General features: G+C 54.9%; 3 protein-coding genes across 3 annotated transcripts; all 3 read right to left on the bottom strand.

Annotated features, from left to right (window-relative positions):
- Positions 1–366: 366 nt before the first annotated feature.
- Positions 367–12,917, bottom strand: XYLT2 (xylosyltransferase 2). Its single transcript, XM_062506037.1, has 11 exons — positions 12,765–12,917; positions 7,464–7,932; positions 6,826–7,001; positions 6,316–6,518; positions 5,901–5,981; positions 5,534–5,750; positions 4,952–5,128; positions 3,866–4,128; positions 3,562–3,757; positions 2,831–3,164; positions 367–2,465 (listed from the first exon to the last, which is right to left on the bottom strand). The coding sequence occupies exons 1-11, from the start codon at positions 12,915–12,917 to the stop codon at positions 2,143–2,145; spliced, it is 2,592 nt and encodes an 863-aa protein (XP_062362021.1). The 3' UTR covers positions 367–2,142.
- Positions 12,918–15,828: 2,911 nt separating this feature from the next.
- On the bottom strand, positions 15,829–20,056 carry LOC134052087 (CMRF35-like molecule 8). The gene is made up of 7 exons (XM_062506311.1): positions 19,958–20,056; positions 19,526–19,867; positions 18,645–18,780; positions 17,626–17,729; positions 17,038–17,090; positions 16,348–16,482; positions 15,829–16,066 (listed from the first exon to the last, which is right to left on the bottom strand). Exons 1-7 carry the CDS (start codon positions 19,995–19,997, stop codon positions 15,932–15,934), a joined length of 945 nt encoding a protein of 314 aa, XP_062362295.1. The 5' UTR covers positions 19,998–20,056; the 3' UTR covers positions 15,829–15,931.
- Positions 20,057–21,782: 1,726 nt separating this feature from the next.
- On the bottom strand, positions 21,783–23,502 carry LOC134052216 (protein CD300H-like). Its single transcript, XM_062506558.1, has 5 exons — positions 23,472–23,502; positions 22,730–23,068; positions 22,400–22,487; positions 22,039–22,189; positions 21,783–21,809 (listed from the first exon to the last, which is right to left on the bottom strand). Exons 1-5 carry the CDS (start codon positions 23,500–23,502, stop codon positions 21,783–21,785), a joined length of 636 nt encoding a protein of 211 aa, XP_062362542.1.
- Between the last annotated feature and the right edge of the window lie 1,911 nt (positions 23,503–25,413).

The following is a 25,413-nucleotide window of genomic DNA, read 5'->3' as shown; positions in this document are numbered from 1 at the left end:
AGCTGGGCTGTGTCGCGGGAGACCGCTGGCCCTGCAGGCAGTTGGAGGTGCCCGCTCCTTAGCTGATTAACACCTTAAGTGTCAAGGCGAAAGATCCGAGTACCTTCAGGGCACCCGCTGCCAGGATCTTAACCGGACTCAGTCCGTGGCTCCTGGGTGCTCCCGAGCTCTCACTCTCCAGCCACAGGCTTTGACAACCCGAGCTTGATTTTGGGTCACACATCACCCATCTGAGCAAGGTGATCCTGCCCCCACACCCTCACAGCTCCTGTCCCGGTGCCCAGGAGGGATTTACACCCTCACCAAGTACGGCCAAGCTTCCTTCACCCATTCCAGAACACCACAAAAACCCGACACACCAAACTGTAGAGATATAGATGTATTTGTGGTGATGTTGCATATTTAAGACTTTACATAATGGTTCTGACACTGAGTTTTGGCATCCTCCCCTGTGTGGCCCCTCTCCCCCCACATTCCTCCACAGCCCCAAAGCACCCCAGGCAGCAGTGGGTGCAGGACAGGGGAGCTGAGTGCCAGCAGGTACCTGCCCTCACAGAGAGGTCTCAGTCCCCTCCGTTTTACAGTACACATTTTTCAACACCCGCATCCTTAAATTTGGAGACCGGGAGTGTCAGACCTGCTTGGCGGAGAGAGCTGGGACATGGGAGAAAAATTAGGATGGCACAGATCCACGGAGACAGCAAAACCCCACCAGCTCCTGAGACCCTGCTTCGAGCAGAGGGTTGGGTCAGATGGGCTCCACATTGTCCCCAGCTGTGAAGTGTCTTCTCAGGGTGAAACCAAACCCAGACTTCTCCAGGCAGCATAAGTCTTGAAGAGAAGAATGTTGGACGCAGACCCTAAGGACATCCTGGGGGGACTGCAGGGAAGGAGGATGCTCCACTGCAACCCCTCCCAAGAGGAGGTGGTGCCTCTTCCCTCTGGAGCAGTGGGAAACAGAAAACAGCAAAGGGAGGATGGCACTGGCTGGACCTCGTCCCACTGTTTTGCTTTTTGGCCAGAGAAGTGCAGCAGGTCCTGAGAGCTTCTGTCGACGTGGGAGAAAAGAAAAGGTTGGGTCAAGGAGCTGTGGCACAGGGCAGCCCTCCAGGCACAGCTCATCCACAGCAGGACATCGGCCCTGTGGATATTATGGCAGGGGATCAGGGCATCCTTTTGCTGAAGTGGAGACAGAAGTGGCGGGGTCTACAGTGCGTCTTGTTGGACCTGAACCACACACCGAGCTGTTGTACAACACACCAGGGCTCCAGACATTTGGCATAGTTAGCCAGCTGCCCCACAGCCTGGGGGCAACCCTGCCCCAGGGCCAGCAGGCTACAGGTCCCCAGCAGCCCTCAGCAGGAAATGGGTAAACAGCAAAACAGTAATAAAAATAATAATAATAAAGTATGTAAACGACCCAGCATCCTGTCCTATAGCACCAGGACACCCAAGTGAACAAGGTATGTTACAGTCTGAAGGGATGATGGAGACACAAGGACTTCCCGGCCAATGCGGGGTCTCGTCTCTATTGCACTTTGCATCATATATATTTCTATATATATATTTATAAAAATACAAACTAAAGGGCTGGGGTGGAAGGGATGAGATGCAAACCCTGGGCTAGCAGCAGCTCCATGCACATGGCAGGTTCTGACCCATTCTGCTTTTGCCTATCCCCAGTTCCTCATCAACCCACCAGGGCAGCAGCCAGCAACAAGGGCCCATCCTGCCAAGTTCTAGCCTGGGGCTGGGCAGGATGCTGAGCTGGTTCAGTGCCTGCCCACCTGCCAGCCGTCTCTCCCTCCCACATCACCCTTTCCTGAGGCTCCAAGGCCTGGAGTAACAAACACACAGCTCTCCCAAGTGCCTGCCATGCCCCCACAGGGATGGGCACTCCAGCACAGCCTCCCCGGCCAACAAGGGCTCATTCCTTCAGAGATGGACAAGACCCACCTCATGGCGCTCTCTCTGCCCAAAATACCCCACAGGAGAAGCTTTTCCCCTGCCTGGAGGTTCTCATTTTCTCTTCCTCAAGTGACTATGGTGCAAATGGCACAGGGTGATGTGGTCCAGAGACATCCCCCAAATCAGAAACAGAGGAAGCTCCTTGCTCCCAAGGCTACTCTCCAGCTGCTCCTGCTACCTCAGCCGCCCGTCAGGTTTGACAGGCCCCAGTTCTGATTTGGGGTCTGGGGAGAGCGAGCTCCAGGACGTTTTGCTGCAGATCTCCAGGGAAGCGCAGGCAGAGGGGCTGCTGACACAGACATTTGCTGCAGACCAGAAGGTGCTGATGGCAGCATCTGCCCAGTCCTCCAGTTCTTTCCCTGTCAGCCGTGCCTTCCGCACCGCATCCTCCTCTGCCGCCTCAGATCGTGGCAGGTTGAGGATCCCACCCAGGCCCTGGAAGTTCTGGTCCATGTACTCGTTGTGGGGAGGGCCACCATGCAGCCAGTCGCTGTCATCTGGGACGGACAGGTAGAGAAAAGAGAGGGGATGAGCAGTACAGCAACATTCTGGCACCCTGCAGATCATACCTCCAACTCCAGTTGGGGCACAGCACCCCATCCATTTGCAACCCCAGCTCCCCTCCAGCACAAGGAAAGGGACGCTGCCGCAGGAAGGATCTGACATGCCAACAGGCTCTCCACAGCAGCCAAGAGGACAGCCCAGTCTAAGGATTCACATGAGCAAGGGGACACCAGTGGAAAATTGGCTCCTGCCTGGCCTGGTCATCAGGTGCAGCCCAGGGGCCAGCACAGGGGGAAGCACTTTGGACTGTGAACAGGGTCACCCTCTCATCCAGCCCCAAACTACAGAACATCCTCACCTTTCCTGAGAGGCTGCTTGCGGTTGAAGGTCTGAGGCACCACCAGGAACTGGTTCTCCCCCAGAGGCTCCCAGAACTGGAGGAGGCGGATGGTCCAGATGCCAGGGCGCAAGGGGTGGTTGAGGGGGGGCTTGTACTGGGTGAACTCTGCCTCAGCATCCACTGTGATGTCGTAGGAGGCGGCAATGATGTACGTAGGGTCAATCCAAACCACCGTGGCCGTCAGGTTGGGGCCCCGTGACCACTTCTGCATGGCCACCGGCTCGTCAAAAGGCCCCATCAAGCCTCCAAAATTGCGGAAGAGTCTTTCCTTGGGGTCCCACTCTGTGCCCACCTGAAGGGACAGGAAGTATAAGCAGTGGGACAATGGGCAAGGAGACACTATCAGCTGAGGTTCTGTGTTTCACTTCTCCAAAACAGAGAGCACATTAACCTTGGAGTACAAAGCAATGGACACCCCACCCTCCACTGATCACACACCAGCACACAATTCAGCTGTGCAAGGGCTCCTGCAGCTGCAGGTGCTGGATCTCACCTGCCTCGGCAAGATCCCCTGAAGGCCTGTTCTCCAATGATCAGCTCCTCACAAATAAACCAACAAACTCCCAGATAAAGGTTTGTTCTTAGACACAATGGCAGCTTTGTGTCCCTCTGTCCCCATGGCATGCAGGTGGGGCAGAGGAGGAACGGCAGCAGTGTGTGAAAGCCAGGGAGGAAAGTGCCTCATTTACCTCAAGGTTTTGCAGGCGGTTGGCCTGCCCTCCATGACCTAACAGCTTCAGAGCTCCTTGGGGCATCATCCACACCTCCAAGGACTCTGCCTGCCCAGTTGCCAAATTCTGCACTTCCTGCATCACCAGGTAACCCTGGAAACGGTCATCATAGAAATATAAGTGCACACTGGAGGGGAAGCCTCGAGGCTCAAATCTGGAGAGGTAGACAGAGAGGTTGCACATGTGAGCATAAGCATCCTTCCAGCACAAGAAAAAGGCCTCCATTTTGGAGCCTGGGTTGAGACCACAGAAAATATCCCACCTGCAGAGCTTGTCAGCCTTGGTTGCCGGTGTGGATGAGGCTTTGTGGAGCCCCAGCCTGGAGAAGGCTGTATAGAAGGTGAGGGTGACATCGCTGAGACCACTGAGCCCATCAACACGGTCATAGACGTTTTCCCAGTAGGCCTTGAGGGCCGGGGTGTTGGCGGGGTAGCTGCCGTAAAGGTGCGTGTCCAGGATATCCAGCACCTCCTGATTCACCGTCGACTCAAACTTGCGGGCGAAGAAGGTGGGTCTGGAGAGTTGCTGGAAAAGCACAGGCATTCCTAACAATGTTGGCTGCACCCACTCTGCCCTCCCACTCCAACAGGATCCATCCTACCCGCTCTGAAGGCACAGGCTAAGGAGCAGCACAGCACAGCCAGCCTGAATGTGGGATCCTCTATGACAGGATCAGTGGGAGCACACCACCAGTTAGTGGTAATGCAGATGGATCCCCATCTCTCCCATCACCTCCCCCTTTCCGTGCTCAGAAGCAGCCATGTGTCATCCAGCTCCTTTGCTGCAATCTCTACTCTGATGGGATCCCACCCACCAGAGCCACTGCTGAGCCCTGCATTAGCTCTGGCCATGTGGCACAGCCTGCAGGAACAGGGTGTTGGGCTCTGCAAGCCTGGGACTGCCGGAATATCCTGCCACAAATGCTCTTTTCAGGGCTGGCTCTATCTCCCCCAAACCTCCTGTGTTCAGCCCAGATCCCTACACACCGAGAGCATGGGAGACATTTTGTCACAAGGCATTTTGACTTGCCAAAGAACCAGCACTCTGAAGGGGTTTTACTCAAAAGGTATTTGCCCCAAGTGATACATTTGCAGGGAAAGAACACAAAAACAGGAGAGAAAGTCTGGGAATAGGAGCAATGCTGCGAGTAGAAGCCTGGCTGCAGGACAGTATAGTCAGGACAATCCCACTACCTGACCCCCACTGGGGGACCTGACCATGCTCCAGTCTCTTGTGGGGACATGCACATTAGCTGGCACTGCAGCCTGGGGTGCCTGTAGGACAGCTCAGAGAGGAGAGGACAGGGAGGAGGGGAAAGAGCAGGAAGAGAAAGGAGGATCTTTTTCACCTGTAGCCGAAGGAAGTCCTGGGGTTTGAAGTCATTTGGGGAGCACCCGCACCAGTCGACTATGTGTTTATATTGGCACTTACAGCCCAGCTTCCGGTTCCAGTTGGTCACACGGAGGTTGTTATCGACCAGCGTCTCGCAGGCATGGCTGTTCTCCAGGACCGTGTGGAAGAAGGACTGTGTAAGGCAGACAAGAGACAGGACACCCAGTGGGATGGAGGACAGGTGGTTAATGGAGACCCCCACTCATAGAGGAGAAGGATAGACCTCAACTCCTACTGAACAGAAACTTATCCCCGTTCCCAGCACAGGACGACACTTAAGTGACCAGGCTTGCACCAATCCTTATCTGGCCCAGAGGGAGACTGGACCTAAGGCCAGGCTGGATGTAAACATGACCCCTGACCTGTCTGCTCTTCTCTTCCCTCTTTCATACCAAAGTCTGGAATAGGGGAGGCAGAAAACTGCCTGAGCAGAACCAGCAACACCCTTTGCAGCTACCCAGAGCAGGGACAAAGTGGGAAAGAGATCTTAAGCACAGTGGGAAGAAAACCTATTCTGTGGCCCACAGCCAGCACCCACCTCAGCTGGCAGGAGTGTGTAGGTGTAGAACTGGCGCAGCTGGGACACCAGCTGGTCATCAGCATAGACCACATATTCCACAAAGCTTCGAGTCAGCGAGAACCAGTCAGAGCCCCCGTCCACCACAATGCCCTCGGGGATGTGCCGTTCACCCAGTCGCCACATGTGGGAGTCACACTCGTGAAACAAGCGGTCCAGGCCCTGCTTCTTGATAAACCTGGGCATGGGGATGAGGAGTTCAGAGTGTCAACCACCTTGCTAAGTGCAGATGCAGAATATCCCCTCCCTGCCACAGCTGTTTCAGTTCTTTTCTGAAACCCCTCATTTTCTGTTCCTCCAGTTCAGATCTGCCTCTAGCCGAGATTACCTGGCATTGTCTCGACCATGTGACTTCAGGAAGTTCTTATCTCGGTATTTGGACAGGAACATCACCAGTTCATCATTGGTCCTGAGATGCAAATCAGGAATCATTAATGCTCCTGGGGTGAAGCAGCCCAGTAAAAATTAATTCTGCAAGAGCCATTAGACACAAGGAGCCCAAAGCTGCTGACTCAAACCCTTGTTCCATCACTGGGCAGACACAGACACAGCCTCTCTGCTGTCTGGCGCCTCACATGCATGTTCTCCTGCAATACCCAGACCACAGGAAAAAACATACGTGGGTGTAATCTCCAACCCCATCTCCCTCAGCTCCCCACTTCTCCCTGCCCCTCTTAAGGCTGCTGCAGCATCACACAGCCCAACACTTCCAGCCCCTTCCCCTGCCCCAGCAAGGCCCTCACCTCGTGGGGTAGTCAGTAGCACTCAAGTTGATGAAGAAGTCCCAGGGCCACTCAGACAGTTCCAGCAGGTCCTTCATGCTACGCAGGTACATCTTCAGCAGGCTGGCACCTCCCCAGATGGTCACCATGCGCCAGGGTGTCACACGGATGTTGGGGTAGTGCCGGGCCAGCTCCACAACCTCGCGATGGAGGTAGCTGGAGCGCTGCCAAGGAACATGGCTCACCCTCAGCAAGGAGCTCATCCTCCCAGAGCCCTGCTTTCTTTTCCACCAGCCCAGAGTCAGCTCTTGCAGCAGCCTCCATAAGAAGGGAAGCAGCAAATAGGGTAGGGGGGACAGATCCCGCTTCGTGGGGTTGCAGAAGCAGTGGCAGAGGGTCACAGCTCCATAGCAGTGAGGACTAACCCTATCCAGCCACTTTCACTCATCACCACCCGTGCCTCAGCTCTGCCCCCTCTCCCAGGGACCAATGGAGCACTGTTAGCACCCACCCCTCACCCCTGCCACACACCTTGTCAACATGAATGTAGAAGAAGTGCTGCTGGTGGTACACAGCCTTGATGAGCCGCTTCAGCTGGCGGATGGCCCTGCCATGCACCACCAGCATGTAGGCAATGCGCACGGGCTTGCTGGGGGCCCCCTGCTGCAGCCGGCTTTCATCCCACTGGATCACAGGGCTGACCTTGCCTGCATGGGGAAGGGGAGAGAGAGGTTTGTCAGCCACCCCCAGCCTTGGTATCTACTACCTGGAGCTCCTGAGCAAGGCAGAGGACAGCAGGGAAGCACTCAGCCTCGGGCAAACCCCAAACTGGTTGCAGTGCCAGGGCATGGTGGCACATGCAGCCCCTTGTATTACACTGATAGGGGGTTTTGGGAAAGCAGGCGTCCTCCTCTGGTGCCTCAAAACAGAAAACGCAGATGGGCCTGCTTCTGACGCCTGCAGAATTGCAGGCTGGGATGAACAGCCTGATTTAAGAAGGCTGGCACAGCTTTGATTGGATTACAGAGGCAGCAGTAATCTGGGAATCAGTGACAGATTGAGGCCGCTGTTTGCCAGGTGGGACAGTTTGGTGACATAAGGTGGCCTAGGAACCTGCCTGGGATATTCCCGATGCCCAGGGTGACCAGGAGCACTCCGGCAGGACTCACCTGAGAGCTGGCAGTGGCGAGGCACGGACTGGGGCATGAGGCTGCCAGCCCGGTGCAGACACACCACATTGGCAATCTCCTGTTGGCACTGTTTGCTGCTGGCCCGGGCCAGCGCTGACAGGGCGTCTTTGCCCGTGATCTCGCACTTGGGAGTGAAACTGTTGTCAGTGGGCTGGGGAGCCCCCTCCACGCTGCCCGTGTCACCCTGCTGGAAGATGGCCAGCTGGGCCTCCCCGCGCAGCTCTGTCAGGTTCCTGCGTCTGGAGGAGTCCAGCATGGCTGGCAGCCTCCATCCTGGTTTGTGCCTGGCCGTGACGGCTCTCACCACCTTGGACACCATGGCCCCGGGGCTGTCTGGCCGGCCCCGCCATCGGCCGTGCTTCCGGCTGGTGCTGCTGCGGCGCCCAGCAGAGCTGTCCGAGTCCTTGGAGCCGTCGCTGCTCTCAGGAAATCCAGCTTTTTTCTGCTGCTCCTATCGCAGGTCCATGTGGATGCAGAAGAGAGGACAGACAGTGTTAACTCAGGCCTGTTTCCCCCTAGATCTGTCAGCATGCTCCTCAGAGCATCCCTGTATCCAGTCCCCACAGAGCTCAATGCTGCAGCATGGCAGGTGCCCCCAGGACCAATCACTGTGCAGCACAGGACATTACATAGCCTCTTCACCACCTACAACCCCAGGCTAAGACCAAACAGCAGCCACCTGCCTATGCCCCCATCATGGGGACACCCAGATGGTCTCACTCTCTGTGGTTGGGCTCACTGCAGACTAAATGGACACAGTGGGTTGTGTCCGCATCAGCCACGCTCTGAGGTCCTGCCACACAGGGACTTCCCTGATACTGGAGATGACCACTGGGCTGTACTGGCTGGTGATGGTTATTTCCCTGGGAGGCTACTGGACCAGCTCTTCCCTGCCGTGACCATGCTGTGAGCCCTAGCCCAGCACAGCCAGAGTCCCAGGCAGCCACGGCTGTGCTTTCTGGGCTGAAAGCACTGGACAGGAATAGACCAAGGCCCTGCCCACACTCCCCTCCCTGGACCCTGGCTCTCTGTGCTGGGCTGGGACAGGCACTGCCATTACCACCTTCCCTAGAAATCCAGTCACACACCCTCCCGTGGACCCAAGCAGATTTATAAAGGGAGCAGTTAATTGCACTTCATTACCTCTGCCAGGCTGGCTGACCAGCAGAGACAGTCAGCCTTGGGGAGAGCAGGGAGCTGGGAAGTTTGGATACCATACTCATGGGAAAGAACTTTCCCAGCAAGTGGTACCTGTGATGCTGGGGCCATGTGCCCCAGCCCACTGCAGGCACTCCTGGATGACAGGCAGCCTGCTCCAGCCTGGCCTCCCAGGGCTCACAGCACTGCCAAACCCTGACTATCCAGCGGCTGTGCCAGGCACCACAGGGAGCTGTAAGGAACACCCAGGGGTATTCCTGAGCAGCAGCATCTCACAAGGACGGACAGATAACCTCACAAGGACAGCAGGACTGAACTACTCCCTGGCACAAGACTCCCCTGAGGGCATAGCTGCTGGAAAGGTCACAACCAGGAGAAAGCACAGAGTGAAAAGGCTGGAAAGCATTTGACATGATCTGCCCATTTCAGACTCCCCATGTTGTGCTAGCACAGCCATGGCCAAACCACTGCTTAAATCCCAAAGGGTTGGTTCAGTAGGGATCAGCCAAGCCTGCTTCCACCCAGACAAGCATCACGGGAACCTGAGACAGGCAGCAAACCCTTCATTAGTCACCATGTAGGACCATCTGTTCCAGAACTATAAACCTGTTTTCCCCACAGAGCATCAAAGGAGAGGGCAGCAGGAAGGCCACAATTGAGGAGAGTCTCTTCTATGTTACTACAGGAAGAGACTCACTGATCCCACATCCTGCACTCCCCAACACACCTAACTCTGGGACCACCGTTTACTCGACGCCTGCCCGTGGTTACATCCAGCTGATCCTCCTGGAAAGAGTGCTGTTCCCAGCTCAGGAGCATGCCTAGCTGCCTTTCCCAGTACAGAAGTTGTTAGAAGCATTGCCAGCCCTCCCAGAGCTGCCAGCCAAGGAACTCAAGGGTTTCTAATTACTGCACCACAGCAAAGTGATCCCTCCACCCCAGCCTGGCAGGGAATGGCTCTGACCACATGGTTCTGCTGTATTTAAGATCTGTGTGGGACAGTCAGTGAGGCTCCCCATCCCCTCCTTCTGACACACACAGATGATTCCAGGCACCAGCCAGAGTTTACTAAGAATCACAGAATAATTTATGTTAGAAAGACTCGCTAAGATCATCCAACTGTTAAACCCCTGTCAAGGCCACCACTAAACCATGTCCCAAGTGCCGTATCTACACATCTTTTAGATACCTCCAGAGACTGTGACTCCACCACTTCCTCATCCAGCCTGTTCAAGGGCTTCACAGCCCTTTTGGTGAAGAAATTTTCATTAATATCCAACTCAAGCATCTCCTGGTACAACCTGAGGCCATTTCCTCTTGTCCTGTTGCTTGTCACTGGACAGACTTGTCCTGTTCTACCTCCCCAGTGTGACACTGCCACCCCAGAGCGACACAGAGCTGTGGGTCATCTACCTGCACCCCATGCCCAGCACAGGTCCTACTGTGCCACTGGAAGGAGTAGAACTAACAGCACCTGGTTTCTGCAGGATTCCCTCTCTAGATGTCTGACTCTGGTTTCTGCCACACACCAGTACTCATCAGGCAAAAACCAGCACCAAAACGTTCCAAAGTCATCAGAGGAATCCCCAGTTAAAATGGCTGAAGCAAGTCCCTTAAAAACAAGCTCTTTGACAGGAAAAGTAACCATCAAGGAATCTCTTCTCTGGAAGAAAAGACATTTCATAGGAAGCTTCTCTTGTGGCCATAGCACACAGAGGACACCAACACACAGGCCCTGGAGAGGTGCCACCTCCTCCCTAGACAGACAAAGACAGGAGACCAAGTGGCTAAAACACTGCAGTGAAAGATCCTCTTCTCCACCCACAAAGAAACATTGTGGTTTGAGTTTTACTGCTGCCAGCTCCTCCATGGACTAAGAGCTTCAGGAAGCTCATGTGCTCACTCAGGAGCTGTGGGTGTCACAATGACAGAGGCAGGATTGCTCTGGTCTCTCAGACTCCCACTCGTGTGGGGAGACACTCATGCTGACCACAGCAGGAATGGGAATTTCCTCTCATCCATCAGTCTGGAGAGGGATTGTGTTGTTTGATTCTGGTGCAACAAGATAAATTTGGTTTCCAGGAGGAAACACAGTGTTGACTTGGGCAGATGGAGACAGATCCAGATACTCCTGGTCTGCACCCCTTAAAGTATCTGCTTGGTGAACACAGGGAGCCTGCAGGACCCCAGAATTGGGCTTGGGAAGAGAACTGATGGATCCAAGAGGCACAGACAGCTCCACAACAAAACCAGGACTCAAGTGTCTCTTTCTTTCCCTACAGCCAGTCACAGCCCATTCATGGTGGGGATAAGCTGTGTCCATTAGAGGGAAGGAGCCATTTACTATAGCAATTCCAAATTTTCACTAATCCTTTCAGGCCTGCAAGATCAGACTCCCCTGGGACTGTTCCTCTGGCTTTATCAGAAATGCCCTAGGGAAATGGTGTCTCCTCTAGGTCTGGCCAAATTCAGAAGCTGCAGGACAGCACAGAAACTGAGAGGTTTGTGTTTTATAAGAAACAAAGGTTAACTGGACTTTTCCCAGCTTGCTAATGGATTTGGGCTGTCCGTGAAGTTAAGGATGGCTCTTGTCTTCTCCAAAGAGGCTTGTCAAGTCCCAGGACTGCTGGTGCTGAACCAACTCCTCTCCAGGAAACGGGACCCATGGCCAAACCTGTTCAGCTGCCCAGCTCAGTTTTGGGATGAGACATGGGGAAACCAGGCAAGGACCAAGGCAGAATGAGCCAGCCCAGGAAGCTGTGAAGAGCAGGAACAGAGAACAGCAGACAAGCAGTAGAGGATGGTGCAGAAGGAAGGAGAAGCCAGGATGGGTGAAGTTATTTGATCAAGGTCACAGAACAGGTAAAGGAGCAGCTGGGCACTCCTTGGTGCCAGATCAGTTTGCCTTCACACTTCCAGTGCCTCCAGACCATGACCCTCTCCTTGCCACATTCATTCCCTGGTTCTGTGCTGGTGATGGATACATGGTGGCACACGAGGGTGGTCATGGCCATTCCCCATGGCCCAGGAGAAGGCCTAAGGCTGGGAATTCACCTGCTGAATGAGTGGTGTCACTTTACAGACCTTCCCCACTGCAAGGGGCTGCCCCATTCTGCTTCTCACCTCTTTGCTCTCAAGGAAAGCTTTCTAGACCTGCTGACTATGGGATCCCTCCACACCAAGGAGGCAGTAAGAGGCTTCAGCCTCTGGTCCACACAGACACAGCAGAATCTGCGCAGTTCCCAACAAATAAATCCAAATTAACAGCCAGGGGTGGGAGCTTGGTTTGAAGGTGGCAGCAATGTGCTTCATCAGCCTGGATCCTCTTTGATATTTGCTCTGTGTCTGACCTTGGGCAAACTCCTTCACCAGACCATGCCTCAGTTTCCCCACACTCATAAGAAAGAAATTATGCATTTGGCCTCAGCAGGGTGTTCTGGTATAAAGACATCAGCAACTCCAAAAGATCCTTGCACTCTCCCATTTCACTGAAGGGGTGCCTCTCACCAAAACACCTACATTGGAGCTCACACAAAACTCCCAGCTCTCTGAATTCCATGGTTTTTAGTTTGGGTATCCCAGACCCCAGTTTCCCACAACATCCCCCAAACCACAAGTTCAAGATCCCCACCAAACCCCCACACTCCTCACTCCATGCCAGACCCAAAACGACCCAAAACAACCCACCCTGGGCCACAAGCGCCCCTTCTCAGGTGCTGGGACCCTGCACTACTTCAGCCAGAAACCCCCCCAGGCAACATCCACCGCCCACCGCCAACACCTCCAGCAGCCTGAGGCTGCAGGACCCCCATCCCAGGAACCTTAGCCCGGGTCTGGGCCTTGCCAGCTCCTCAGAGTCCACCCCGTTTGTCCCCGCTCCTGAGCAAGGGGGCACTCGGGACCCCCAGGGCTCTGTCCCTGCCAAGGGCTCCCCCACCAGAGCCCCCTCCAGCACCCACCGCCCTCCCATGACCCCACAGGCCCTCAGCCCACCCCGAGCCTCCCCCGTCTCCCGCGTCGTCCTCAGCCCCCTCACGGTCCCCCAGCCCTTTTATCGCCCTCCTTCAACACGGACCCCTACCCCTCACCGTCCCCCCGGGAAGGCCCCGGCCGCCCCCCCACTCCCTTCTCGCGGCACACCTTGGCCGGGCCCTCCTCGTCGAGACCGGCGGAGCTCCAGAGGACGAGCCCCTGGAGCAGGAGAATGGCTAGAGCTGTGGCGGCCGCCAGCCGGTAGCGCCGCACCAGCTTCCGAGCCCGCCCGCCGGCCACCATGGCCCCGCCGGCCACCATGGCCCGCCGCGCCGCCGCCGCCACCGCGCATGCGCGGGCACCCAGGGGGCGGTGCTGGGGCGAGGACGTGGGCGTGGTCAATGGCGGGGGCGGGGCCTGTGAGAGAATATGTAAATGTGAGCGAATTAATGTGAGCGAGTTAATGAGGGTTAAAGTAAACGTGAGAGGGAGTGGATGTGAGCGCTAAATGTGAGAGTGAATGGATTTAAGTGTGAGTGTGTAAGTAAATGCGAGAGTGAATTAATGCGTGAGCAAATGAATGTCAGGAGATGTGTGAATTAACGTGTGTGTGTGTTAGTAAATGAGCCAATGAATGTGAGTGAGTTCGCGTGAATGTGAGTGAATGTGTGGAGTGAATTAATGTGTGAATGAGAGCAAATGTGTGAGAGTGAGTGTGCAAATGAATGTGTGTGTGTGTGTGTGTGTGTGTGTGTGTGTGTGTGTGAATGAATGTGAGTGGGTCAGTGTGTGAATTAATGAATGTGAGCATGTGAGTGAATATGTGAGTGTGAATGAATGTGAGCCAGTGTGAGCGAATATGAGTGAATGTGTGTATGCCTTGAGATGTGAGTAAATGTGTTTAAGGGACTATGAGTGATGTGAGTGTGCCCTGGGATTTGACTGTGCGCTGGGGTGCATGTATGGTTGTGTGTGGCCCCCTGTGCACTGCTGTGTGTGCCTGTGCCACATGGCAGGGACACTTGCCACCATTCCAGGTTCCTCCAAGCCCTGTCCAACCTGGCCTTGGACACTTTCAGCAATGGGCAGACAAAACTTCTCTGGGCATCCTGTGCCAGGGCCTCCACACCCTCCCAGGGATTAATTCCTTCTCAATATCCCATCCAACCTTGCCCTCTGGCATTGTGAAGCCATTCCCTTTGTCCTGGCAATCTGGGCCCTTGTTCTGAGTCTCCCTCCAGCTCTCTGAACCCCCTTTAGGCACTTTAGGAAGGGGCTCTGAGGTTTCCTTGTAGCCTTCTCTTCTCCAGGCTGAACACCTTCAGCTCTCTCAGCCTTTCCCCTGTGAAAGTTACTGGGGGGAAGTATTTCAGCAGAGGAAATAGGAAGTAGTGGCTGGGTGGCAAAAGCAGCTCCTGGGAGTTCCACAACCTCCTGTGAACCTTGTGGGCAGATTCTGCCAATAGAGCTAAAGGAACACTGCAGCCTCAACATCCCTGAGAGTTTTAAGAGGAAGAGGCTTTGATAAGAGGGGGGTTCCCCAGGCTGAAGAAAGGCTCTGAGCAGCCTGCTGAGCTCTGGGAGGGCTTCCCCTTTGAAAGGAGCAATTTGGTCCATGACTCAAGAGCTGAGAGCGGCAAGATTGCCTCAGCATCTCCACACCAGCAGGAAAAGGCTCCCTGCCTAGAATCCTTTAGGTTGCAAAAGACCCCTAAGTACATCAAGACCATCCATTAAACCAGCACCACCAAGGCCACCACTAAACCATGTCCACAAGTGCCACATCTACATGCCTTTTAGACCCCTCCAGGGATTGTGACTCTATTATTTCCCTCAGTAGCTTGTTCTAGGGCTTCACAGCCCTTTTGATGAAGAAATTTTCACTAATATCCAATCTAAACCTCCACTGGCACAACTTGCAGAATATTTTCCCTTTGTGGCACCCTCTTTCCCCTTGTCCTGTTGCTTGTTGGCTGGGTGAAGAGACCAACCCGCACCTGACTACAACCTCCTTTCAGGAATTTGGAGAGAGTGAGAAGCTCCCACCTCAGCCTCCTCCTGGTTGTGGTGTAAATCAGCACCCCTGCCCTGAAACCAGCCTCGCCTCAAAAAGCTACAGTGCCCAAATTCTCATGGCAAAGGAAAATTCATCTCTTTGTCAAAAGCACTTGCATGGAACCGTGTATGCGTAAGAGCTCAGGTTTTCTGCTCCTAGCCCATCACAAATGGACACCCAGCCCTATGGCCTGTTTTTTGCGGGAATGGATGGATGAATTGCCTGGCAGTGGGCCAGAGAAGAGTGAACACTCATGGGGGAGGGCACCAGCATGCCAGGAGCTGGAATGCATGGAATATTCCAGTGGGGAATGATGATGCAGCAGCTGGTGGTGGGGCTGTGGGTTTGTGCTGGAGCCCCAAGAGTCCTTGTCCTTAAAGATCTGAGTTCTCACTGCTGGAGCCCAGCTGAGTACCAGCAAGGGGCTGGACCTGCTTTCAGGGTGACACTCTGCAATAAACCCTTTAGCAGGTGGGAACCTGCTGTAGAGACAGTCACACACTGCAGCCGTTTCCATCAGATTCTCAGAGTCACTGATAAAGCAGTAACACTTCACACAGAAAGCATTTTGTGGGTGCCAGAAAAAAGTTATCAGCAAAGCAGAGAAGAGTAAGGTGATGGTTACAGCCCATCTTTGTGTTCCCAGGTTGGGGCCCTCAGGGGTGGTGGAAGAGAAAGAGCAGGAGCAAACCACTCGGGAGCCAGTGGGACCAGTGGCTGGGGGAGATGCCATTTCTGCACCAAGACCCTGATACACCTCACCCTCCACATGAGCACCCCATGCAAATGCACTTGGACATAACATTTCCCACTATCCTGGCTCCCAGGAGCTGCCAGCTGGAATTAGCAGGAAAAAAAATGTCAGTCTGAGGCGACCGGTGGGTTTGAGAGCTCAGCCCACACGAACAGTGCAGCCAAAGGAGCAAGTGGGATGAGTGGTGAGCACAGGGAGCCAGCTCACCCACCAGCCCAGCCTTGCCTCCCCTGCCCACCTGGTCTCTGGCCTGGACTACCCCACTTCAAGGTGGAGAGCTTTATTCCCTGCACCACTGCTGTACAGATGAGGACTCCAAATTGCATTTGCAAAGGGATGACTTTATCTTCAACCCCCATTGCTTCAAAGAAACATCCAAGCCTTGGAGAGCAACAGCTGTGCTTTCGAGCTGGCTCCTGCCTGAGCAGAACATCAATCCCATGTCCTCTGTGCAAGTCTCACTGGTGCTGCCAGCAGCAGAAGCAGCCCCTGGGACCAGGTGCTTGTTCATCTCCCCAACACTGTGCTGAAGAGCTCTTCACTGGGCCGTGAAGCTGATGGCACGTTGGCGTAGATCTGCTCCTGCTGTGGCATGGGCTTCTGCACTTTGGCATATAATGCCTTTCCTTCCTCTTCCAAAGGCTGGGAAAGGAGGGATATAAACAAAAAACATCCTTCGTGGGGTTGCTCCAGGCAAGCACTGCCTGCTGGCACCCCTCTGTGATGTTTTAAGCACCCAGGAGCAGCCGCAGGGACCGGAGAGGGAACCCATGTTAGGCAGGGTCACTTGCACCCCAGTTTGGCATTTCCCTTTGCAGCCCCCTCCTTCCCCACCCAGCCCATCCTGCTGCCCATTCTATCACCCACCCACTCCAGCTTTTCTCCCACCGCCTCCAGCTTGGCGGTGCTTGGCATTTTCCTACCTGAGCACTCTGCCTGGCCTCTACGTGCTCCATCGGGGTCATTTCCAGGGAGCGGACAGCCTCGGCATTGCTGTACTGGCTCCCAGCCACGCCCATGTCGTGGTTAATGTCCGCGTAGTTCAAGGCTTCTGTGTCCTGATGGAGAAGGATGAGCTCTTACCCTGCTGCTGTCACTCCCTGCCTGCATCCACAGGGCTGGGAATATCTCCCAGCCCACTCCCTGTCCTGATGGGTGCTGCAGGGACACTGGGTGGAAATAAAAACTGAAGCAAGGGCTGGCTTAATATTTCCCAAGGAAATTCTAGTGACACCAGCCCCTCCTCTAGGGCAGGCAGAAAATATCAGAAAATACTTTCCAAGCAGTAAGCAAGGAGCAGCTACCCTGCAGCCACTTCAGGTGTGCTTTGCTGCAGGTTCCCAAGGCTGTTTCAGCTAGAGAAGCAGTTCCCATGCTTGGAGAAGTTTGGAGAGAAACCACTCAGCTCAATACTAAATTCCTTTCCCAGGAATACTCTGTGATAGTCACACAAAGTCCCTGGTTGTGTCTTTCTGTCGGCAAACAGAGCCCAAAGGATCCCTCCCAGCCTGAAGTGCCCTGAGCATGGCTGAAAGCAGCTCAGGGTGCAACGTTTCCCCTCTCCATATGAACTTGGGGCACAGAATCCCAAGAACTCATGAGGTTTTCCTTACTGTAGGTGACATGCTGTGAGTCCTGTCCATCTCTATGTCTGTGCCAGGAAGGGCTGGATGTGAGTGAAAACAGAGGAAAATAAATGTATTGAGAAACTGCACTGCTGATGTAAACCTTGCCATAAAGCAGGACAGGAACCTGACACTCCAAGAGCCATCTAAACTGGAGCAGTTCTTCAAATAAAGCCAGACCCCACCTGCCAGCTGGGAATGTCCCCTCCTGTCCCACCCCCACTTTCACACTGGCCTTAAACTTTGCATCAAGCCTTGTGTAAGCCTGGCCCATGCAAGTAAGCCCATCTGGAGGAGCTGATGGTGCCCAGACAAACCCAAGCAGATTCTGTGCCCAGCAGGACCCACCCCAAGGGCTGTCATCTGCTGCTCCCAGGGGACAACACCCATGGGATGGTCCCACTGTTCCCTTGAGGAAAGGAGACCTCCTTGGTGGAAGTCTCAATGATAGACTGAGGAACTGGATGGATCAGGAAGAGAATGGGGGAGGGAAAAGAAACAGAGGGAAAAATAAGGGAAGCAAAGCAGGCTCTGTTACAGAAACAGGATGTGTACGGCATTGTGAACTTCACCCACACTTCTTCTTCCTGGTGAGTACTACCAGAACACCAGCAGCCACTACAAGCAAAAAAAGAACCACAACGACAGCCGGAGTGAGGATGTGCTCAACCACGTTCAAACTGCAAGAAAGAAAGAGTTTATGTTGTCACACTTCTCAGGATGAACAAGCATGAAGCAGGGTTGCAGGAGGTGGCTGTGGGATGCAGGGCTTGCCCATCACAGCAGGCAGGGGATGGTCAGGCTGCCAGCTGGGCATGGAGCAGAGCAAACCAAAAAACTGCGGAACCAAAATGACACTTGGGTCTGAGAGCTGCTGTGATTTAAGGATGGGTTCCTGCACTTGCTCTGGTTTAACTCCACTCTTTGCTAACCTTGTTTGTAATGGACAAGCAGGAAAAGTTGGTGAATAAGAACACCTTGAGTGTGCTGATGGGGAGTGTCAGTTTTGTCTGCTGCTGGCATCACCTCCCACAGACAGGAGAGAAGCAGGGAAGATCTAACACTCTGGTTTCATGCTTTTTCAACTGTCTCTGCCACACTGTGTGTGACTACAACAAACAGAACACTGGGCAGCATTTGACTTCCCATGAACATTTTCCACTGAGTTTTGGGGAAGGAAATGAGGTTGATGTTGCAGGCAGAAACCACTACTCCCATTTGACTAGAGGCACTAGAATTTCTGTCAGAGAATTAGAGAATGATTTGGGTCAGAAGGGACCTTAAAGGTCATCCAGTTGCAACCCTCTCCCATGGGAAGGGACACCTCCCATTAGGCCAGGTTGCTCTGAGCCCCATCCAGTGTGGCCTTGAGCACTTCCAGGGATGGGGCATCCACAGTGTCTCTTGGCAACCTGTGTCAGGACCTCATTACCCTCACACGGAAGAATTTTTCCATGTGAAGTGGTCTCCAAATGCAAAAACAGAAGGTCTGGATCCTTAAGGGAGGTGTGAAGAGCCAAATGGTTGCAGGGCTCCAGCTGCACCAGAGAGCTCATGGAGGAAAGTGGCTGCTGTAAGCAGGAGCTGCTACTCACACTTGAGGGGTGGAGAGGTTTGTTGTTGGTTGCACAATTTCCCCCTGGGAAATTGTCTGTGTGCGGCCTGTTACAGAGACAGCAAGATCAGAGGACATGGTGGTGGTGCAGGTCATTGATGAGAGGGTGGAAGAAGCTGTAACAAAAAGAGTAGAGGTTTGGTTGATCTCTGTGGGGGGAAAAGGTAGGAGTTTTGTAGTGAGTCAGAAGTGACCTACCTATGTGCTGTCATAGCAGGAGAAGCTCGGTTCCCTCTGCAACATCCACAGGACACATCTTGAGGTCTAAGTGCTGTGAGACCCTTCCCCTGCCCACGAGGGTTTTCACAGCCTCAGTCCCCCCCAAAACATGAACAAAACAGATTCATCCCGCAGAAAAGGGGTCTGGGCACCCTATGCCCCATTTAGTACTAACACAACAACCCCCATATATATTGTCCTGCTATGTGGGTTGATCCCTAGCAAGGCGAGAGGGATGTGCTCTAAACCCAGGGCCTGGTGCCCAGAGGTGCTGCCTGTCCCAAGTGGGAAATGGAGCAGCACAGTACAATGAGGAATTCTCCAGTGTTACACAGTAAGGAAAGGAGGGCACAGAGAAGGACAGCAAGAGCTAATGAGGAAGTAAATTGGACACAGAGGGCACAGCGCACCTCAGTAATGGAGATGGCTGATGCTGGGGTGCCAAGAATGGGGCTCCAGGAAGAACTGAGAACAGGGAACGAGTGATGGTGGCACCTACTACACTCTGGAGACACACCCTGGGGCTGTCCCACCTGCATGGGCACCCATCAGCTTCAGGCTGCCCCCATTGCAGCCCCTGCTCCAAGCGGCTGGAGGGGGACACATCCATGGGGGGGGAACCTGCAACCCACAAGTACTGACCTGAGTACACGATCACCTTTACAGCAGCTCTGTCATCATACTGAAATAGTCCCGTTTTCACCCCACAGAAGAAGGTGCCCTCATCTTCCTTGGACAGACCATCCACGGTCACTGTGAATGCCTGGTCTGTGCGGTTGTCTCGGATGGAGAGCCGGCCCCGCAGCACCTCGGGATCCGACTCCGAGGTAATGATTTTGTTAACAATACAGTAATTAATAAGTGTGCTTGGTCTGCACCAGTATTTCGGCAACTTCTCTTGGCCGGGCTTGTACCTGCAGGTGACCGACAGGGAACCCCCCAGGGGTCCCCACACTTCGCCGGGTCCCATCACTGCTCCGCAGCCTGTGGGGACACAGGGAGCCGCGGGAGAGCTGCCGCCGCACCGGCACATCCCTCCCGACGGGGCAGCCGGGGGCTCCGGCGCAGCCTTACCTGGAAGCAGCGCCCAGGCCAGCAGAGGCACGAGCTCCATGGCCGCTCCGGGACACCGCGGCTCAGCGTGCCGCCGCTCCCGGCTCCTCTCGGCGGAGCCCGGCCCGCCCCCGGGGCCGCCCCCGCGGCACGGTCACCCCGCGGGGCGGAGCGCGGGGATCCCCGGGGCTGCCGGACGGTGGGGACGGCCGAGCAGAGGGGAGCGGGGCGGGAGCGTTTGTTGGAGAAAGCGGGAAGGGCCCGGCGGGGACCCGGTGCTGCCATGCCCCTGCCCGGGGGTCGGGCGGTGCCGGCAGGGCCGTGGGGTCCCGCAGGCTGCCCCGGAGCACGGCCGCACTCACGGCCAGCAGAGCCAGCGGCTGCAGCCCGGACAGCACCGGGAAATAGCGGAAAGTGCTGCCGGTCTCCTGAGCGTTGGGGTTTGCAGATGCGGAGGAAAGGTGGGACGGATGCACAGGGCGCCGGGCGGACATCGTGCTCCTGTCACGCGCAGGGTGTAACCTCGTCCTTCAGTCTGTCGCAGTGGGGAAAACGCTCGAGGATCGACCTGGGGTTGTGATCATCTTCACATCAGCACTCTGATGGAATGGGAAAAATCCCTTTTGCATCCCACGGCGGATCCCTCATCCTCCTTGACCAGACGCTCCATAGCCACCCTGAATGCCCGGCTCACGCACTTGTCCAGAAAGGAGAACAGGCCCTGCCTCACCTCAGGCTGCAATTTCGAGGTGCTGACCATGTAAGCGGCGCAGGTAACACCAGTACGTGTACTCGGTTTGCACCAGAATTTCGGCAACTCCCGGCCGGGCTGGTACGTGCAGGTGACCGACAGGGTTTCTCCCAGGAATCCCTGCACGGTGTCGGGGCCCGGAGCCGGTGCAGACAGACACACGGACTGGAGGGAGCGCTGCCGCCGCACCGACACCTCCGCTTCTTCTGGCCGATCCAGCGTGGGGCTCCAGCTCCGGCGGTCACTCAGCCTTACCTGTCAGCAGTGCCGGGGCCAGCAGCAGCAGCCACACGACAGTGTCTGGGAAGCCGTGCCGCTCCTCTTCCTTGTGTCTCTGGGGCTTCGCTTCCTCTTTTGCCTCTGGTACCACCTCCGTTACTGCTGGAGATTCAGCAAAATCATGGCGTTTCCTAGAGTTTCAGCTTCTCCTGGTCACTGAGATTACTCGCTGTGCACTGTTCCCTTCCCCAGGCTGTCCCCTTTCTTCCTCCAGCATGGCCCCCATGTCGGGACACAGCCTGCCTCTCTCTGCCACACTGCCCAGCCCCTCTGAACAGGCAGCTCCTGCATGTCCACCCTGTCCTTCCCTGGGGAATGAAATGGGTAACCCCAGCCCCTTGTCCCAGTGTAGCTGGACAAGAGCAATCACTTCTCTTGCCAGCACATCTCCCCAGGCTGTGCCCAGCATAGTCCCTCAGGAGCCCCATGCTCTGATCAGGTCCCTCCAAGTCTCCCCCTGTGTCCCCAGTCCCTGCAGTTGCTGGGTTAGGGGCAGAGTTGTGGGAGGACACTCTTCCCTGGCTATTTCTCAGCTGGAGACAGGTATTTGCTGGATCAGGCACAGGTGGCAGGGTTGAGGATCCTGGGGCTGAGGGATCCTCTCCCCATGCGGAAGTTCATCTGGGCCATAGTGGAGCCTGCACGGCCCCTGTGACCTCATGATCCCCCCCAGCCACAATGCAGCATGTCCCCATGCAGGTATGTGCATCAGCATTGGCTGCCACGGGCATCCCAGGCAGTGCTGGCAGCTGAAGGAAGGAGCAGACTGACAGACAGACAGACAAGCAGACAAGGCCCTGCAGGATAACCCTGCCTTTAATACAAATTGTCTTCAGTTGGCAGCTGCAGTTGAACAGACACAGGCTCTTTGCACCCCAAACCGTTCCCTCTCCAGCACAGGGGCTGCCAGGAGGGGCTGAGGCTTTCCAGGGGCAGAAGTCGCTGGAGCTGAGCACCTCCCAGCACGGGGAGGCTGTGAGGGGTGGCACAGCCCCAGCAGGGTGGGGGCTTGGGGGGCAGGAGAGCATCCCTGGGGTTTGGAGGTGGTTGGGATGGGTGGGCAGCCCCATGCCCTGCTGCTGCTAGATGTTTCCAAGAGCTGCAGGTTTTCCTGGTCATGGCTCCTGCCCCGGCTCCTCACCCAGACTGCCCCACACACCACAGCCAGTGCCGTGGGTACCTTGATGCTGAGCAGAAGCAGCAAGATGACACTGAGCTGGGACCTGTGTAGGAGAAAGGAGTTTATGCTAGAGCTTCAGTAGGGTTTGGGGAATGAGGATGGGGACTGGGGCACTTGCATGTCTGCCAGCTGCTCTTCTTGCCCCCAGGATGCTCCCTGGGGACTCAAAGCTGAGAGATACATGCATGGGAAAAGAAGGTTTTGGCCAGGGGATGCTGTTGGAGGCTTGGCCAGATCCCAAGGCCTGACTCACAGCTCTGGAGGCTCCCCACAGCCCCTGGGGCACAGAGGATTGGTGGTCAACGGGCTCGTGTTGCTGTCCTCGGTTGTGTTTGAAACAGCTGGTGGAGAAAACAGAGTCAGAGCAAAGTGGAGGCCCCCACACCCCTTGTCCTGCACCCTGCACAGGAGTCTCTGCCCTGACACTTCAGCAATGAAGGTGCAGGGGGTAAGTATGGAGGTATCTGGGCAATGGCCTCAGCACTGCAGAGGAGGAGGAGGAGGAGGAAGAGGAGGAGGAGGAGGAGGAGGAGGAGGAGGAAGGGGAAAGTTACTGCCAGCTTTGCTTCTGGCCCTGTTTTACCTGCACTGACCATCACTTTGGTGCTGTGCCACCACTTCATCCCCACTTTCCTCTTCACCCCGCAGGAGTACCAGCCTGCATCTGCCAGTGTGACACTGCTCAGTGTCACTGTGAATGAATTTGCTGTGTGGTCGTCCCTGATGGACACCCTGTCCTGTGTCACTGTCACCTCTGAGCCATTGGTTTGGATGATGTAGGTCAAGCAAAACCAGGAGGAGTTTTTGCGACACCAGTACTTGGAGTTGAGCTTGTAGTGTGGCTTGTAGCTGCAGGACATTGCCAGTGAGCTGCCCTGCTCCACTGTCACCTGCCTGGGGCCTGTCACTGCCCAGCCACCTGCAGGGGACAGAGAGAGGTGCTGTAATAAACCCATCCCGACGTTGCCTCAGGGAACCATGAAAAATCTGAGCCCAGGTTTCTTGGTGGTACCGCCCGAGGGAAGCTGTGCCTGTGCACCCACTATGCAGTGGTGAGGTGAGAGGTCCCCAATCATTAAAAAAGAACCTCCATCAAGGGTGTATGTTAGTAAGAGAGTGGAAAGCCTTATTCCCAGGATTCACATGGCAGGGAACAAGTGAATCTCAGAGATCACGCCCTGTAACTGCCTGAAGAAGAGTTTGGGATTAGTGGTCATTTGCCATGACCACAGTGAGCTTCCTGGTCTGCCTCAGCCCCAGGCTCTCCACAGCTCTGCCAGAACCCCAGTACAGATTTGCCTGACCTGTGCTCGTCGCTCTCATGAGGAAAAGGATCCAAACCAGGAAAATCCTCATTTTCCAGCTTCTTACTCCCGAGGTGGAATTTTCTCCGTGGCTTTTCACAAAAAATCTTTCAGGATGAAACCAGGCCCACATGCACATGGATGTGCTGAGAGTTTTCCAAGCTGTTTTCTCCTGCAACTTCTTTGTGCAGTGCTTACCCACAGACCCTGGATGTCTTCTTTTTAGGACAGTTGCTTCCTTCCCTCCACCCAGAGCTCATGACTCACCCTGGGGGTGTTCCATGACAGAGACTGTGCTATTTGTCTGAAATAGTCACTGGGTTCCCAGAAAAATGCCAAAATTCAGCAGCTTCCTCCACTGTGATGCCTAACCTGGCAGGGACCAACGACCCTTCCCCTGCACAGAGCACAAAGGATTTTGGGGAGTTTTGAAGGGCTTGGCCAGAGCAGGGATGCAGGGACAGGGGTACAGTGAGTGCAGGTCAACCCCTGTTGATGGACTGGTTGGGATTGGACAGTTGGATTGCTGTCCCATGATGGACTGGGATGATGAACAGCCATCCAACCCCCTGCACTGCTGCTCCCTGGCCCCGGAGCCAGCTTGAGCTGGGCTGCTTTTGTTTGTTTTCTCAAGCAGAAGTGTCTTGTTTCATCCCCAAACCAGCTTGCTTTTTTTTTTTTTTTTGGCACAGCTGTGGGGTCTTGAGCGACGACGCTGTTCTTCCCAGAATTAAATGCTTCCACTAAAAGTTTCAGAAATCCAAACAAACAAAGCAAAGCTGCTTCCCTGGCTTTTTTCCTAGTATGCCCCTTGGGAAGAGCAGAAAGCACAAACCTCCAGAATCCCCTTCTCTCTCAATGCCTTGCCATGGCAAGAGGAAGCTCTGGGTTTTCCTTTGGGTCACCAAGTCCTTCCCAGCTGACTGGTTGTAAGCCAAAATGCTGCAAGTAACAGCAAGATCTAAATTGAAAATGTGGCTGGAGATGGCAAACCTGCTTTGTGCTGAGAAGCTTCCCACTCCAGCCACCTCATCTTCCTTGAGGATGCATCCCTGCCACTGCCTGGAAAATCACAGCGCATCCTTCCCACCCTTCCCTTGGAGTGAGAGGAGGATTGGGAGAGGTGGCTTGGAGGTAGAGGCTCTGGATGGAATGTGTACAGGGAAGGTGCCTACAAAGGTGTTTGCTGCACAAAGATTTCTCAGTTACCTGAAACTACACAGGAACACTCCTTTAAAGAGTCACTTTGGTCGAGTTGCTGGGAAATTTTTCAAGCCACACCCACGTTGTGTCATTACTATTACATCACCATCAGATGTGAGGTGTCATTTCCCTATTTCCCAGGTTCGGGTCCTAGACAGGATGAGCAGCTGCCCAGACTGAGGCCACTTTCTCCCCATCATGGCAGTTTCCAGGAGTGTGTTACACCACAGGGAGCTCCTGTCTGTATCAGTGAGTGAAGGAAGATCTCCTTCCATCCCCTGAGGATGATGCAACAGTGATTTACAGCCACTCAACATCAGCATTTCGATTCCCACATGGGGTTTTACTCGGATATTTCTCCTCTCACCTGCTGTGTGAAGAGGCCCTGGCTGAGTGGGACATTGGCTAGGGGCTGTCAATGAGGGGTTTGCGAAGGGGATGGCTCCAGCTCAGTGCCTCAGCCCCAAAATAAACAGCAGTGTGTGAACATCCTCCTCGAGCAGAAGGTCAAGATGAGAGCAGGCAGAAATGGGGAATCCCAGAGTGCTGACACAGAAGTCTGTCACAGGAAGAGCCGTGATGTTTATCCCAGTTAAAGTGAGTGTCACTTGGAAGGTGAAACCAGAAAGGGAGTAGAGCAGTTCAGACACAAATCAATGGAACAGAGTATGATGAGGAATCTCTCTGCCTGAAGTAGGGGGAGCCCTGCAGAGAGCCCTCCCCACACTCTCCAGCCAGGGCACAGGTGCTGAGGTGCTCC

The sequence above is a fragment of the Cinclus cinclus genome, chromosome 20 (genome assembly GCF_963662255.1).
Source record: "Cinclus cinclus chromosome 20, bCinCin1.1, whole genome shotgun sequence".
Lineage (NCBI taxonomy): Eukaryota > Metazoa > Chordata > Aves > Passeriformes > Cinclidae > Cinclus > Cinclus cinclus.
Note: the sequence above shows the minus strand (reverse complement) of the source record. Positions and strands in the feature narration are given on the sequence as shown.

What these genes read in the sequence shown, in the direction of transcription:
- LOC134052087 (XM_062506311.1), bottom strand. Translation starts at nt 19,997, where the DNA reads ATGGAGCTCGTGCCTCTGCTGGCCTGGGCGCTGCTTCCAG. An exon ending in AACCTCTCCACCCCTCAAGT is followed by an intron (nt 17,730 to 18,644) that starts GTGAGTAGCAGC and finishes TCTTTCTTGCAG; the next exon opens with TTTGAACGTGGTTGAGCACA. An exon ending in AGGCCAGGCAGAGTGCTCAG is followed by an intron (nt 16,067 to 16,347) that starts GTAGGAAAATGC and finishes CTCCTTTCCCAG; the next exon opens with CCTTTGGAAGAGGAAGGAAA.
- LOC134052216 (XM_062506558.1), bottom strand. Translation starts at nt 23,502, where the DNA reads ATGAGGATTTTCCTGGTTTGGATCCTTTTCC. An exon ending in CAAAGTGATGGTCAGTGCAG is followed by an intron (nt 22,488 to 22,729) that starts GTAAAACAGGGC and finishes TTTCTCCACCAG; the next exon opens with CTGTTTCAAACACAACCGAG. An exon ending in AAACATCTAGCAGCAGCAGG is followed by an intron (nt 21,810 to 22,038) that starts GCATGGGGCTGC and finishes GTTCAACTGCAG; the next exon opens with CTGCCAACTGAAGACAATTT.
- XYLT2 (XM_062506037.1), bottom strand. Translation starts at nt 12,917, where the DNA reads ATGGTGGCCGGCGGGCGGGCTCGGAAGCTGGTGCGGCGCTACCGGCTG. An exon ending in AGGACTTCCTTCGGCTACAG is followed by an intron (nt 4,129 to 4,951) that starts GTGAAAAAGATC and finishes GTGCTTTTCCAG; the next exon opens with CAACTCTCCAGACCCACCTT. An exon ending in AAGGCTGACAAGCTCTGCAG is followed by an intron (nt 3,758 to 3,865) that starts GTGGGATATTTT and finishes CTACCTCTCCAG; the next exon opens with ATTTGAGCCTCGAGGCTTCC.